Raw genomic sequence first — 18,108 nt, 5'->3', positions numbered from 1 at the left:
CCACTGGCAGATATTTGTTATTGTATTAAGCACAAACTCGCTTCATTTTGATCAGTATGTCAGAAAACAAAACATAATATCTAGTCTAGTCATTTTGCTTGTATCTTGATTCAAGAATGTTTAGATATTTCTACTGGACAAAAAGACAAAAACCCTGAATAAGAAAACCGTCTCTGTCAGTTTCAGGATGTGGTTTCGGTGCTCAGCGGTTTACAGTTTGTTCGCTGAGCTTTCATTATATTTTCTTCTATGCAGTTTTTATATAGTCAGGCTAATATTTCTGTTCATCAAACATGGACAAGGATACAATTACTAACATGAAATAAATGAGAAATAAAACAACAATTAAAATAATAAACATATGAGAGCGACAGTCTCTCATGCTTTCATCTGAAATGCCAAGATGCACATTTATATTGAGGACAAAGATTCATTTCAAGGGTTGAGTTTATTACATCATTACAATCATTGTTATCCAAACACTTGTTTTATTAATGCATTTTGTTTGCATGTTTATTAATTATTGAAGTATAAAAACTGAAGGATTTCATCTGAAGTTTGTTTTCGGATATCGGCTTATATGACTCCATATTTGGACAGAAATATTCTTCTATCTCATAAAACAGCCAAGAGGTGAAAAACACCCGACTGATATGTTGAAGCACATCACTAACAAAAAATATTCAATAATAATGTCAAATATTTAGGCTTTTAAACATTTTAATGTTAAATTCACTTCAGCATTGATAATACTGCCTAACGTTTAATGACGTGTTTAATGGAGAATGGCTCTAAAGTTCTGAGTTTGTATCTATGACTTTGTATAAAACTACTGTTTCACCTGCGGTTTCACAGACCAGGCTTAATCTAGTCCCAGGTTTAATCTAGTCCCAGGCTTAATCTAGTCCCAGGTTTAAACTAGTCCCAGGCTTAATCTAGTCCCAGGCTTAATCTAGTCCCAGGCTTAATCTAGTCCCAGGCTTAATCTAGTCCCAGGCTTAATCTAGTCCCAGACTTAATCTAGTCCCAGGCTTAATCTAGTCCCAGGCTTAATCTAGTCCCAGACTTAATCTAGTCCCAGGCTTAATCTAGTCCCAGACTTAATCTAGTCCCAGGCTTAATCTAGTCCCAGGCTTAATCTAGTCCCAGACTTAATCTAGTCCTAGACTAGTGTTTGAGCCGTTTTAACGGAAAGCGTATTTTAAAATACGTCAGTGCCATTTTTTTGTTTCAAGACACACATCAGTAATGTTTTTTTCTAAGGCACGATTATAAAACTTACTTAATTGAACTAAGGCCTAATCCTGGCTTAATCGAAGCCCTGTCTGTGAAACCGGGCCTTAATGTATTTGTCAATAATTAAAGATAATCGTGATAAAAGCAATAATGCACTTGCACTACTGGGGATCGTTCAGCAAACCGATGTCATTGTGACGCTCCGCTGTTTGATGAGAGGCTTTTGTGGAAGGTTCATTTGTATCAACAATTTGTATTTATTGTTTAATAAATATCAAAGGCCTTTTGCACTTTCTGAGGAAGGGTTTTAACACAACGTTTTGCCACTGGCATTCAACATGGACAATAAATATTAACAGAAGATACAAAAATGTTTTACACAAGTTTGTAACTGCAAAGCAGCAACAATCAAATATGGGTCTTCCTGTTATATTTATTACTTTTATAAAAATAAAAATCTTGTATGACAAAAAGACTGTGCATATGTCGTGTTGTAGGATTTTATTATGAATAACGGCAGAAAGAAATATTTCCATTTGTGTTTCACATTTCAGATTCTCCTTTTTCATTTGAAAATTGTGCCCTGTATTTTGGATAAATGTCCACCAGAGAAGATATTTAAAGCTTAAAACACAGTTCTGATGTGAGACAGCATCTGAAGATGATCTAATCCAGTTTAGGTCCCGCCTACTGCCAGTCAACACTCACTCCCATTGGTGTGACATCATCAGCAGGGCGGAGCTTCTCTCACACACACATCTGCCCTGCAAACACCTCAGAAACGGCTCATTCATTCTCATGATCACAGAGCATTTACTAACATGAAATGTAAGTCCAGTAAAAGTTCTGTCCAGAGAGCGCCTGACTGTATTAACTGTAAAGTTTTTAAAAAGCAGCACTTATAGTCTCTGTGACTGTCAGATCATCAGATCTCTGGATCTCTGGCGACATCTAGTGGCCTGGATCAGTGATCTGCAGACACAGGAGGAACACTCCTCCACATCTGTACATCTGATATACAGTGATAACACTCTCCTGCGCTCTCACACGCGTCTGTCAGTCGGTCTTCTTCCGCTGAGCCTCTATGGGCCTGTAATGGCCGATTATCTGTCCCAGTATGAAGGAGTTTATCAGGAGAAACAGCAGACCGGCCATCCAGACGAGAGTAAAGCTGTTCCGGCCCTCGAACTCCAGGGAATACGCTGGCGATAACCAGAGCGCCTGGACGAGAGGAACATCACAGATGAAGACTCACGCCGTCAGGAATACACTAATGAGGAGATGTTCATGTTCCCTCACCTGACCCACAATCCACAGCAGCAGCAGCGCGAGCCCTCGTCTCCGGCCCAGCGTCAGGCGCGGCACGACCAGCGGCAGCAGACACAGGTACCAGAGGAAGTACTGCACACACACACACACACACACACACACACACACACACACACACACGAGCCTCAGACACAGGTACCAGAGGAAGTACTGCACACACACACACACACACACACACACACACACACACACACACACACGAGCCTCAGACACAGGTACCAGAGGAAGTACTGCACACACACACACACACACACACACACACACACACACACACACACACACACACACACACACGAGCCTCAGACACAGGTACCAGAGGAAGTACTGCACACACACACACACACACACACACACACACACACACACACACACACACACACGAGCCTCAGACACAGGTACCAGAGGAAGTACTGCACACACACACACACACACACACACACACACACACACACACACGAGCCTCAGACACAGGTACCAGAGGAAGTACTGCACACACACACACACACACACACACACACACACACACACACACACACACACACGAGCCTCAGACACAGGTACCAGAGGAAGTACTGCACACACACACACACACACACACACACACACACACACACACACACACGAGCCTCAGACACAGGTACCAGAGGAAGTACTGCACACACACACACACACACACACACACACACACACACACACACACACACACACACACACACGAGCCTCAGACACAGGTACCAGAGGAAGTACTGCACACACACACACACACACACACACACACACACACACACACACACGAGCCTCAGACACAGGTACCAGAGGAAGTACTGCACACACACACACACACACACACACACACACACACACACACGAGCCTCAGACACAGGTACCAGAGGAAGTACTGCACACACACACACACACACACACACACACACACACGAGCCTCAGACACAGGTACCAGAGGAAGTACTGCACACACACACACACACACACACACACACACACACACACACACACACACACACACACACACACACACAAGCCTCAGACACAGGTACCAGAGGAAGTACTGCACACACACACACACACACACACACACACACGAGCCTCAGGCACAGGTACCAGAGGAAGTACTGCACACACACACACACACACACACACACACACACACACACACACACACACGAGCCTCAGACACAGGTACCAGAGGAAGTACTGCACACACACACACACACACACACACACACACGAGCCTCAGGCACAGGTACCAGAGGAAGTACTGCACACACACACACACACACACACACACACACACACACACACGAGCCTCAGACACAGGTACCAGAGGAAGTACTGCACACACACACACACACACACACACACACACACATACACACACACACGAGCCTCAGACACAGGTACCAGAGGAAGTACTGCACACACACACACACACACACACACACACACACACGAGCCTCAGACACAGGTACCAGAGGAAGTACTGCACACACACACACACACACACACACACACACACACACACACACACACACACACACACACACACACACACAAGCCTCAGACACAGGTACCAGAGGAAGTACTGCACACACACACACACACACACACACACACACGAGCCTCAGGCACAGGTACCAGAGGAAGTACTGCACACACACACACACACACACACACACACACACACACACACACACACACGAGCCTCAGACACAGGTACCAGAGGAAGTACTGCACACACACACACACACACACACACACACACGAGCCTCAGGCACAGGTACCAGAGGAAGTACTGCACACACACACACACACACACACACACACACACACACACACGAGCCTCAGACACAGGTACCAGAGGAAGTTCTGCACACACACACACACACACACACACACACACACACACACACACACACACACACACACACACACACACACACACACGAGCCTCAGACACAGGTACCAGAGGAAGTACTGCACACACACACACACACACACACACACACACACATACACACACACACGAGCCTCAGACACAGGTACCAGAGGAAGTACTGCACACACACACACACACACACACACACACACACATACACACACACACACACGAGCCTCAGACACAGGTACCAGAGGAAGTACTGCACACACACACACACACACACACACACACACACACACACACACACACACACGAGCCTCAGACACAGGTACCAGAGGAAGTACTGCACACACACACACACACACACACACACACACACACACACACACACACACACACACACACACACACACACGAGCCTCAGACACAGGTACCAGAGGAAGTACTGCACACACACACACACACACACACACACACACATACACACACACACACACACATACACACACACACACACACATACACACACACACACACACACACGAGCCTCAGACACAGGTACCAGAGGAAGTACTGCACACACACACACACACACACACACACACACACACACACACACATACACACACACACGAGCCTCAGACACAGGTACCAGAGGAAGTACTGCACACACACACACACACACACACACACACACACACATACACACACACACACACGAGCCTCAGACACAGGTACCAGAGGAAGTACTGCACACACACACACACACACACACACACACACACACACACACACACACACACACACACGAGCCTCAGACACAGGTACCAGAGGAAGTACTGCACACACACACACACACACACACACACACACACACACACACACACACACACACACACGAGCCTCAGACACAGGTACCAGAGGAAGTACTGCACACACACACACACACACACACACACACACACACACACACACACACACACACACACACACGAGCCTCAGACACAGGTACCAGAGGAAGTACTGCACACACACACACACACACACACACACACACACACACACACACACACGAGCCTCAGACACAGGTACCAGAGGAAGTACTGCACACACACACACACACACACACACACACATACACACACACACACACGAGCCTCAGACACAGGTACCAGAGGAAGTACTGCACACACACACACACACACACACACACACACACACGAGCCTCAGACACAGGTACCAGAGGAAGTACTGCACACACACACACACACACACACACACACACACACACACACACACACACACACACACACGAGCCTCAGACACAGGTACCAGAGGAAGTACTGCACACACACACACACACACACACACACACATACACACACACACACACACGAGCCTCAGACACAGGTACCAGAGGAAGTACTGCACACACACACACACACACACACACACACACACACACACACACACACACACACACACGAGCCTCAGACACAGGTACCAGAGGAAGTACTGCACACACACACACACACACACACACACACACACACACACACACACACGAGCCTCAGACACAGGTACCAGAGGAAGTACTGCACACACACACACACACACACACACACACACACACACACACACACATACACACACACACGAGCCTCAGACACAGGTACCAGAGGAAGTACTGCACACACACACACACACACACACACACACACACACACACACGAGCCTCAGACACAGGTACCAGAGGAAGTACTGCACACACACACACACACACACACACACACACACACACACACACACACACACACACACACGAGCCTCAGACACAGGTACCAGAGGAAGTACGTACTGCACACACACACACACACACACACACACACACACACACACACACACACACGAGCCTCAGACACAGGTACCAGAGGAAGTACTGCACACACACACACACACACACACACACACACACACATACACACACACACACATACACACACACACGAGCCTCAGACACAGGTACCAGAGGAAGTACTGCACACACACACACACACACACACACACACACACACACACACACATACACACACACACGAGCCTCAGACACAGGTACCAGAGGAAGTACTGCACACACACACACACACACACACACACACACACACACGAGCCTCAGACACAGGTACCAGAGGAAGTACTGCACACACACACACACACACACACACACACACACACACACGAGCCTCAGACACAGGTACCAGAGGAAGTACTGCACACACACACACACACACACACACACACACACACACACATACACACACACACGAGCCTCAGACACAGGTACCAGAGGAAGTACTGCACACACACACACACACACACACACACACACACACACGAGCCTCAGACACAGGTACCAGAGGAAGTACTGCACACACACACACACACACACACACATACACACACACACACACGAGCCTCAGACACAGGTACCAGAGGAAGTACTGCACACACACACACACACACACACACACACACACACACACACACATACACACACACACGAGCCTCAGACACAGGTACCAGAGGAAGTACTGCACACACACACACACACACACACACACACACACACACGAGCCTCAGACACAGGTACCAGAGGAAGTACTGCACACACACACACACACACACACACACACACACACACACACACGAGCCTCAGACACAGGTACCAGAGGAAGTACTGCACACACACACACACACACACACACACACACACACACACACACACACACACACACACACACACACACACACACACACGAGCCTCAGACACAGGTACCAGAGGAAGTACTGCACACACACACACACACACACACACACACACACACACACACACATACACACACACACGAGCCTCAGACACAGGTACCAGAGGAAGTACTGCACACACACACACACACACACACACACACACACACACACACACGAGCCTCAGACACAGGTACCAGAGGAAGTACTGCACACACACACACACACACACACACACACACACACACACACACACACACATACACACACACACGAGCCTCAGACACAGGTACCAGAGGAAGTACTGCACACACACACACACACACACACACACACACACACACACACACACACACACACACACACACACACACAAGCCTCAGACACAGGTACCAGAGGAAGTTCTGCACACACACACACACACACACACACACACACACACACACACACACACGAGCCTTAAAGGAGAACTCCGGTCAATTTTAACATTGAGCTCATTTATTTGTACATTTGGAGTGCTGTCAATACAGAGAACAAGGACAGAAATCGGTGTTGCCTACACCGTGTTATCCTCTTTTTAAAATTTGCACCCTGTTGACTTCAATGGGGCAAGTTTTAAACCTGCTTTTAGCCTCTTAACATCCTTGATGTGTCATTACAAGTGCACAGGTCATGTGAGTGATTCCTTCGGAGTGAACACGAGTGAATCTGACTGCAGTAGATGTGAAAGATATGAATAAAAATGATGTTATTTCAGCCAGTGCACATACCTGTGTTTACATCCTGTTTTCGGCTGAAGTCCACAGTAGTCGATTGTCGAGTTCGGGCGCATTGGTTTAGTACGTACGATCATGCGCCCGAACTCGAACTCCAAATTTACAAAAAAATGAGCTCAATGTTAAAATTGACCGGAGTTCTCCTTTAAACACAGGTACCAGAGGAAATACTGCACACACACACACACACACACACACACACACACACACACACACGAGCCTCAGACACAGGTACCAGAGGAAGGACACACACACACACACACACACACACACACACACACACACACACACACACACACACACACACACACACACACACACTATGGAACGCCGTTGGGGACAATACCTATTATATGCAACGCGTGAAATTTGGACGCATTAACACGCACAGTTTGTACGCGTCTTTTTGGTCCGTGTAAACGCGAACGTTTTGTACGTCTAAACGCGAAGTTTTTTGTCATGTTATTTAAAGACACGATCGTTTGTATCGCCTTAACGCAACATTTATGGCCGTGTATTTTTTTACGTGTTTCTAGACGAACGTTTTCGTCGTGTAAACATGACATTTTTGAACGTGTAATATTTCTGAGTCTTATTTGATGTGCGACATGGATGGGAGACGCCTGAAAAAAGTTTTTATTTTTTACTTCAAATATTAGGCATAAAAAATATTGAGTTGTGTTGTACTGACTCTTGCATTTCCCACAATATATGTGATGTTTAAATGTTGAATAAATATTTGTAAATTGTCATAGGATACTGGTGCTTTGTATTCTGAAGTTGAATGATTTATGGCATTTATTGGCACTATTATGTATAATTATTGACACCCCACCGTGGACCTCACTAATTATTAAACCCTGGCTATGGCCGTATCCAGTGTTGTATGTTGTATATGTTAACATATGTTATACATATAGCCTGTTATAAGAGGATGCCAACTGAACGCAGTCTGTAAAAGTTCTTTGACAGTTTAATCAAAAATTCTAAGAGCCATCGTAGAGAGTCAAGTCAAGTCAAGTATATTTATATAGCGCTTTTCACAATACAGATTGCGTCAAAGCAGCTTCACAGCATAAACCAAAATAACACAACAAGGTTTCTAGTGTAAATTTATTGATTGATAAAATTAAATTAAATATTCCCAAAATATCCCCAACTGAGCAAGCCAAAGGCAACAGTGGCAAGGAACCGAAAACTCCATCAGCAATCCACTTTTCCACGTTACCGGAGACAAAAAACCTGCATGAGTACAAACGGGATGAGATGCCACAGCATGACACAGCACTGACATCACAACCAACGTATAAATGCATCATTGACTCTAAAGTTTTACGCTTGCCTATGTACATGCCAACGTAAAATTACGATCTCATTCACGAACAAATGTTACGTGTGACGTTTGCATAGGTATTTGCTTACCTAACAGCACATCATCCCTCACGGAAAGAAATGTCGTCTGATGTTTATATATGTATACAGCAACGTGCCATCGCATCACAAATGCAAATGAAATCCTAAATAGAGCAACACTATTGGCTGTTGTGCGGTCTGACGCGACACCCGAACATATACTTCGTATTTACGCGTACAAACTGTGCGTGTTAATGCGTCCAAATTTCACGCGTTGCATATAATAAGTATTGTCCCCAACGGCGTTCCATAACACACACACACGAGCCTCAGACACAGGTACCAGAGGAAGGACACACACACACACACACACACACATGAGTAGGGATGGGTATCGTTAAGGTTTTAACGGTATTACTACTCTTACCGATACTCTTTATCGATCCGGTACTTTAACGGTATTCTTATCGGTTCTTTTTGTTATATTAAAAAAAAGGGGAAAAAAATAATTTAGAACATAATTAATATTGCTTTATATTTTGAAATGTTAAATAAATATCTATAGCAAAAGAAAAAGCAATGCTTTAACAAAACAAATAACACATGTATGTTATGCAGAAGGGTGCAGGCTTTAGTGCTTTATATACAGAAGACATAGGACACCAAAAACAGTACTAACACATGGTCAAACAAAAAAAAGTATACAATAAAACAAATATACAAATTATATACCCAGTGCTTTAATTTCAGTAATGTCTACTGGCATTACTGTTCCGGAGTAATATGGGCTAAAAAGATATCTAATAAAGTCAGATGTAAAATAACACTGCATAGTTTATCATAGATAGATTAAAGCTTCAAGAGCTGCGACAGATTTTCTCTTTGCCTTTTGTTGTTTGATTCACATTAATGGAGCAATCGTCAGCAGGATTATTAGACTGCTGCCTCTTTAAGACCAAATGCAGATCTATTCATATTACGCATCATATTTTCTCCCAACTATTTAAGTCCATTTAAGACATAAACTGTGTTTAAGTGAATCTCCAAGCCATTTTTACATATTTGTGTGTATATTTGATCGTTTAGATGCGCACACGAAGCCCAAAATATACGTTGCTTGTCTCGTTGTGGTGTGTTTCGGAGCGCGCGCCGCATTTGGAACAGCGTCTATTGCGTCAATTTTGGTACTTTTAATAGCCTTTTATTATCAAACATGTCCCGCAGTTTAGCAACAGTATAGACTACATTTTACAACAGTCACCGATCATGCAGATTCTGACGCTACGTTTGGGTTTTAGGGAGAAATGACAGCGCACCGCTGTGAGGGGAAGGAAGCTGCGCTGGAGAGAATGCGGCTTTAGTTTTTAATGGTTATACCTCAAATATCTTCTTTTTTATAATCATTGGAAGACAAAATCTAAAATAAAATTAGTTTGATATCAAAGATCTAAAGTGTAACCGTTTGAATGTTTAGTTCTGTCCTCATCGTCACTCATTAAGCAGGGCTGTTGTGATGTGCGCGCCGTGGCTCCGCGTGAAAGATCGCTCTCTCTCTCACACACACACACTCTCTCTCTCTCTCACACACACTCTCTCTCTCTCTCACACACACTCTCTCTCTTTAGCAAAAATGCATCACAGACAAAGGGTTCAATATTATTATATATAGAAGTGGCTGGCGAGATTAATTTTGCAAGATAATAATTTCTTAATAGTAATAATATATAGCACGTGTACTTTCTTAATTTCTCCAGTACCGACAGCAGAACCGATAACGTCCGAGCTTATCGATCCAGCGGTCTTTCAAAATTCAGCACCGGGGCCCGTTTAATACCGGGTTTCGGTACCCATCCCTACACATGAGCCTCAGACCAGTTAGGGTTAGGTGTTCCCGTACCTGTGAGGTGCACACCTTGTTGAAGCTGACGAAGACGGCGGTGTGGAGGAAGCAGCAGAAGGGCCGGTCGGAGCGGAAGGCCAGCGAGGACAGCAGAACCAGCAGCAGCTGCGGCACGAACAGCACCAGCGCCAGACTCCCGCTCCAGCTCCCGCTCCAGATCCCGCTCCAGCTCCCGCTCCAGATCCCGCTCCAGATCCCGCTCCAGATCCCGCTCCCCGTCCCGCTGCCCTCCGCCGTCAGGTACAGCATGTAGAAGTACGGAGAGAAGTTGTGCCGGATGTCTCTGCGAGTCACATGGTACAGATACGACTCGTGGAGGAAATCCCAGCCGTAACTGAGGAACACAGGACAGAACTGATCGCTATATTATCATATTCCTTATGCTAGAATAATAGAGCAGTGACTGGGAAATAATTAATGGATGTCTGGGAATGATGTAGAGACACACATGAAAAATGAAACTGTCTATATTGGTGCATCATGGGATGCTTTTAACATACATGCAGTAGAAGGTCCCGTTCAGAGCCATGAACACGGATCCGGAGACGGCAGCGAACAGCAGCAGATCCCTGTTGAAGAGCCGGACGAGGTTCGGGACCAGCCCTCGCTCCCGGGACGGGGCCTCGGCCAGAGACAGCGCGATGGGCAGCGCGTACGTGAGCGGGTAGATCTTCATGTGCACGGAGAGGCCGAACAGGAGCGCGGCGGCCGCGAGTCTCCGGCACTCCAGGCACAGCAGCGTGGACAGAACCAGCGCCGCTAGCACAGACTCGGCGTTCCCTCGCGTCGACACGCCGGCCGGCAGCGGGTTCAGGAGCCACAGGCCGCAGCACACGAGGGCCGAGCCGCGGGACGTCCCGCGCAGCGCTAGCAGCCGCAGCAGCAGCCAGCCCGACAGCAGGTCGCAGCCGCAGAACAGCAGCTTCCCGAAGTGAGCCGTCAGCAGCACGTTAGGCGTTAGCATCAGCGCTAGCACGGGCGTGTAGCGGAACGTGGATCTGCGGTACGGACTCTCGCCCTGCAAACACACGGCACGGTCACTGACCCCTGACCTTCCTCTTTCAACCGGAGCCCATTCCCACAACATAAGCCTTGGTTCAAGGTTCAGAGTTCATTACATCATTGTTAGACTAAACACTTGTTTTATTAAAGCTCCAATATGTAAAATATTTTGACCACAAGAGGGCGCAGTTTCCAACAATAACAAAGGCGAAGCTTGATGACACTATGAAGGAGGTGACGATGGGAGATGTCGTTTTTAATGCGTTTTCACCATCTAGCGATGTATCTAAATGGAATTAATGAATCATGATCACGGATGAGGTCATTTATTCATTTTTGTATTACCTGTATGTCTGATCGTATTATTTTATGTCATCATAATTAATGAACTGCAAGGAACGTGAAATGTTATGCTATATTATCCCGTTACAACTTACAGCTATTTGTCAAATGATTTGTTGGGTTAATGTTGTGCAGTTTTACGTGTTTATGGTTAATGCCGTGTTGTTTAACGTGTTCAAACCAATCGTTCTAAAGTAGGCCTATATTTGAACGAACATTTGCAAGTAATGACTAAATATATTTTTTTAACAACACATATCCGATTGTATTTAATTGTACTGCCATAATCTCGGTCACCACACGTGATAAAAGGCCTTACCGAAGTACAAAGAGCAATATAACTTTGTTTATAAGTGCTATTATTGACAGTTGCATGTGTTGCAGGGAAACACATAAAAAATGCTACAGTGACAGAATGTACAGGCATGTGGTGTAAGTCATATCTATTAAAATCATCTTTACTGTAACTATTACGTTACTTGTACAATACAAAAATAATTGATTTGCTAACCTGTCTATCAATACACTCGCGAGAGCAGAGTCTCTGTCAAGTCCAAGATTGTCGCGCCGCTCTCTCCATCTCGAAAACGCCTGGCCGATATTTATCCGGGTTTTATTCCTCCGTTTGTCACACAGTCTGCGTGTATCCGAATATGGACGCTTTCTTTTGTTGGCACTTCAATACTCGCCAAAGAGTAATCGTGATCCATAACAACGATAACCATACAGTCTATGGCTATAACGCTATAACCACCACTTCCGCATTTGACCGCACAATCCTTTCCGGTGTGGACCATGTGATATTCCACCACACCGGGAAGGATAGTGCGGACATTGCGTCACTGAGAGGCGACATTTCTTTTCCAGGACGGACAGTTATCTAAAATCGGAATTTCTCTGAAATAAAAAATCTTTGGAGACTTTTGAGATATTGTAAGTACACAACTGGAGGAAATATATCACACTGTGCAAGTTATTTTCGGAAATTTTATTACAAAATTGTTACATATTGGACCTTTAAAGCATTTCGTCTGCATGTTTGTTAAGTATGGAAGTATAAAATCGTCTCGGGTTACTTGCGTGACCCATGTTCTCTTTCATAGGTTCATATAAGATACTCGACGGGTTCAGGCGATCAGCACCGCTGTTAGCGCCATCGCTACGCAGCGTCGAGTGAACCGATGGACGAGAACTGACGGGTTATCTCTTATATAGAGCTGGTAAGTCCCGCCCCTTCCGCTAACCCCACTGTATAGAGCTGGTAAGTCCCGCCCCTTCCGCTAACCCCACTGTATAGAGCTGGTAAGTCCCGCCCCTTCCGCTAACCCCACTGTATAGAGCTGGTAAGTCCCGCCCCTTCCGCTAACCCCACTGTATAGAGTTGGTAAGTCCCGCCCCTTCCGCTAACCCCACTGTATAGAGCTGGTAAGTCCCGCCCCTTCCGCTAACCCCACTGTATAGAGCTGGTAAGTCCCGCCCCTTCCGCTAACCCCACTGTATAGAGTTGGTAAGTCTCGCCCTTCCGCTAACCCCACTGTATAGAGCTGGTAAGTCCCGCCCCTTCCGCTAACCCCACTGTATAGAGCTGGTAAGTCCCGCCCCTTCCGCTAACCCCACTGTATAGAGCTGGTAAGTCCCGCCCCTTCCGCGAACCCCACTGTATAGAGCTGGTAAGTCCCGCCCCTTCCGCTAACCCCACTGTATAGAGCTGGTAAGTCCCGCCCCTTCCGCTAACCCCACTGTATAGAGCTGGTAAGTCCCGCCCCTTCCGCTAACCCCACTGTATAGAGCTGGTAAGTCCCACCCCTTCCGCTAACCTCACTGTATAGAGCTGGTAAGTCCCGCCCCTTCCGCGAACCCCACTGTATAGAGTTGGTAAGTCTCGCCCTTCCGCTAACCCCACTGTATAGAGCTGGTAAGTCCCGCCCCTTCCGCTAACCCCACTGTATAGAGTTGGTAAGTCTCGCCCCTTCCGCTAACCCCACTGTATAGAGTTGGTAAGTCTCGCCCCTTCCGCTAACCCCACTGTATAGAGCTGGTAAGTCCCGCCCCTTCCGCTAACCCCACTGTATAGAGCTGGTAAGTCCCGCCCCTTCCCCTAACCCCACTGTATAGAGCTGGTAAGTCCCGCCCCTTCCGCGAACCCCACTGTATAGAGCTGGTAAGTCCCGCCCCTTCCGCGAACCCCACTGTATAGAGCTGGTAAGTCCCGCCCCTTCCGCTAACCCCACTGTATAGAGCTGGTAAGCCCCGCCCCTTCCGCTAACCCCACTGTATAGAGTTGGTAAGTCTCGCCCTTCCGCTAACCCCACTGTATAGAGCTGGTAAGTCCCGCCCCTTCCGCTAACCCCACTGTATAGAGCTGGTAAGTCCCGCCCCTTCCGCTAACCCCACTGTATAGAGCTGGTAAGTCCCGCCCCTTCCGCTAACCCCACTGTATAGAGCTGGTAAGTCCCGCCCCTTCCGCTAACCCCACTGTATAGAGCTGGTAAGTCCCGCCCCTTCCGCTAACCCCACTGTATAGAGCTGGTAAGTCCCGCCCCTTCCGCGAACCCCACTGTATAGAGCTGGTATGTCCCGCCCCTTCCGCTAACCCCACTGTATAGAGCTGGTAAGTCCCGCCCCTTCCGCTAACCCCACTGTATAGAGCTGGTAAGTCCCGCCCCTTCCGCGAATCCCATTGTATAGAGCTGGTAAGTCCCGCCCCTTCCGCTAACCCCACTGTATAGAGCTGGTAAGTCCCGCCCCTTCTGCTAACCCCACTGTATAGAGCTGGTAAGTCCCGCCCCTCCCGCTAACCCCACTGTATAGAGCTGGTAAGTCCCGCCCCTTCCGCTAACCCCACTGTATAGAGCTGGTAAGTCCCGCCCCTTCCGCTAACCCCACTGTATAGAGCTGGTATGTCCCGCCCCTTCCCCTAACCCCACTGTATAGAGCTGGTAAGTCCCGCCCCTTCTGCTAACCCCACTGTATAGAGCTGGTAAGTCCCGCCCCTTCCGCTAACCCCACTGTATAGAGCTGGTAAGTCCCGCCCCTTCCGCTAACCCCACTGTATAGAGCTGGTAAGTCCCGCCCCTTCCGCTAACCCCACTGTATAAAGCTGGTAAGTCCCGCCCCTTCCGCTAACCCCACTGTATAGAGCTGGTAAGTCCCGCCCCTTCCGCTAACCCTGCTGGACCTCTAGGTTGAAAAATCGTCAATGCAAGTGAATGTGAGAAAATAATTATTTTCTGGTCCCGTTTGAATTGTGCCATGAATGTGAACATATGTTGTCTGTGAATTTTTAATATAACTTTTTGTGTAAAGAATGCTACAATTTAGCGGGTAGAAGTTTGATACGGTTAGACTTTGTGTGAGAGCACTTTGTGGACTACAACTCTTCGCTGCTTTCGACGCGTTTGAAACGTCACCAGCACTCGCACACGGACACTAGCTCACGGATCCCGCTAAACATGGCTGTGTCTTTGGTGCACTTCACCGCCTTCTTTCAGGGAGAGGACAGAATCGTCGAGGTTGGCGAAAACCGCGGGTAAGTCAACTTTATGGGGTGACGTCACATAGGCGACATGTAGTCTTTCTCGTTATGTCTTTTCCACAACTGCTAGCCGAAGAATCATACCATATACTGTCAAACTCGTAACATGAAAGATTATATAAAAAATTCACAGACAACATATGTTCACATTCATGGCACAATTCAAACGGGACCAGAAAATAATTATTTTCTCACATTCACTTGCATTGACGATTTTTCAACCTAGAGGTCCAGCGGGGTTAGCGGAAGGGGCGGGACTTACCAGCTCTATACAGTGGGGTTAGCGGAAGGGGCGGGACTTACCAGCTCTATACAGTGGGGTTAGCAGAAGGGGCGGGACTTACCAGCTCTATACAGTGGGGTTAGCGGAAGGGGCGGGGCTTACCAGCTCTATACAGTGGGGTTAGCGGAAGGGGCGGGACTTACCAGCTCTATACAGTGGGGTTCGCGGAAGGGGCGGGACTTACCAGCTCTATACAGTGGGGTTAGCGGAAGGGGCGGGACTTACCAGCTCTATACAGTGGGGTTCGCGGAAGGGGCGGGACTTACCAGCTCTATACAGTGGGGTTAGGGGAAGGGGCGGGACTTACCAGCTCTATAGCCAGAGCTGAAGAACACCCGACTAATGTGTTAAAGCACTTCAGAAACAACACATATTCAGTAATAAAAAATGTCATATTTAGGCTCTTAAACATTATGTTAAATTCACTTCACCTTTTTCTCTCATAATTTTGACTTTTCAATACAAGTTAAAGTCATGAGATAAAAAGTCTACATTATGACATTAAATGTCATAGTCATAATTATGAAATAAATAGTATTTATTTCATAATTGTGACAATTTATACCTCATGATTTACGAAAGCATGATTAGTACTTCTCATATGGCAGAATTATATCTATACAGCACAGTATAGATCTGCGGTGTTATAAATCAGCCGTGATGTGTGTGTGTGTGTGTGTGCAGAGATGGGCACAAATACATCAAAAAGTATTTAATTACAAATACAAGTCATTTGTAATTTGAAAATACTAACATACTGTACAGTCTTTGTAAGGTCGAGAGTAACTGTGGGGTTAGATACACATACGAGTAAAGAATATCTGAACGTCATCGTTCAGTGTAGATGTGCTTTTAACGTACAGTTGCCGCATACTGTCATAATAAAAGACCCTAACGCCTATAACAACTTATTTGTATTATATTACAAAACACTAGCGCTGTGAGGGTGTCTCTAACACAGCGGCTGACATCTCTCTCTTCCCACTGCCGTTATCAATCTCTCTATTTTATTTTTACTGTTTTTAAAGTTGTGAAAACACTGTTGTGGCGTTTTTCTTTTGCTATTTGAGCAAATGGGAACACAAAAAGTGTCACCTGTGTGATGAATCTGGACGCGTCAGTGAACACGTGATAATCCACATCAGTGTATTTGAGCTGCAGATTCTGATCCTGATAAACACCGACGCATAGCAGAACTAGGCGGAACAGAACCGCGGCGCTGAACATCCCACACACCCGAACATCCATCCCACACACACACACACACACACACACCAAACAACCAAAAAAACAAACAAACAAACTATACAAGACGGGGCGAGTCAAGCTTCCTGAAACCCATACAGCGGCGTCTCGAACCCACGTGACTGAAGGGCAGGAGAGACTGACCAATCAGAGACGAAACTCCGCCTCTTTTGAGCTTCGCGTCATTTTCCTCTAAGTCGTTCATTTCTGCGCTGTAGTTTGTTCGGTAAATGCTGTTTGATTAAAACACAACAAACATCACGTCTAAATATCGCAGCATTCCATTTTTGCGCGAACCTATTTAAATGGTTTATCGAAAATAATCGCTCACAAGAATGATAAGAATCGTTCGCAAGCTGAACAAAAATAAATCTACCAAACGTTAAATATTAGTGTTTATTCATT

At 46.4% G+C, this 18,108-nt stretch overlaps 1 protein-coding gene across 1 annotated transcript; it reads right to left on the bottom strand.

Annotated features, from left to right (window-relative positions):
• Nucleotides 1-2: 2 nt before the first annotated feature.
• On the bottom strand, nt 3-17,840 carry pigm (phosphatidylinositol glycan anchor biosynthesis, class M). The gene is made up of 5 exons (XM_079862439.1): nt 17,554-17,840; nt 11,797-12,314; nt 11,294-11,630; nt 2,536-2,637; nt 3-2,457 (listed from the first exon to the last, which is right to left on the bottom strand). The coding sequence occupies exons 1-5, from the start codon at nt 17,704-17,706 to the stop codon at nt 2,293-2,295; spliced, it is 1,275 nt and encodes a 424-aa protein (XP_079718565.1). The 5' UTR covers nt 17,707-17,840; the 3' UTR covers nt 3-2,292.
• Between the last annotated feature and the right edge of the window lie 268 nt (nt 17,841-18,108).

The sequence above is a fragment of the Squalius cephalus genome, assembly GCF_949319135.1.
Source record: "Squalius cephalus genome assembly, chromosome: 25".
NCBI lineage: Eukaryota > Metazoa > Chordata > Actinopteri > Cypriniformes > Leuciscidae > Squalius > Squalius cephalus.
This window is presented reverse-complemented; position numbering and strand designations above follow the sequence as displayed.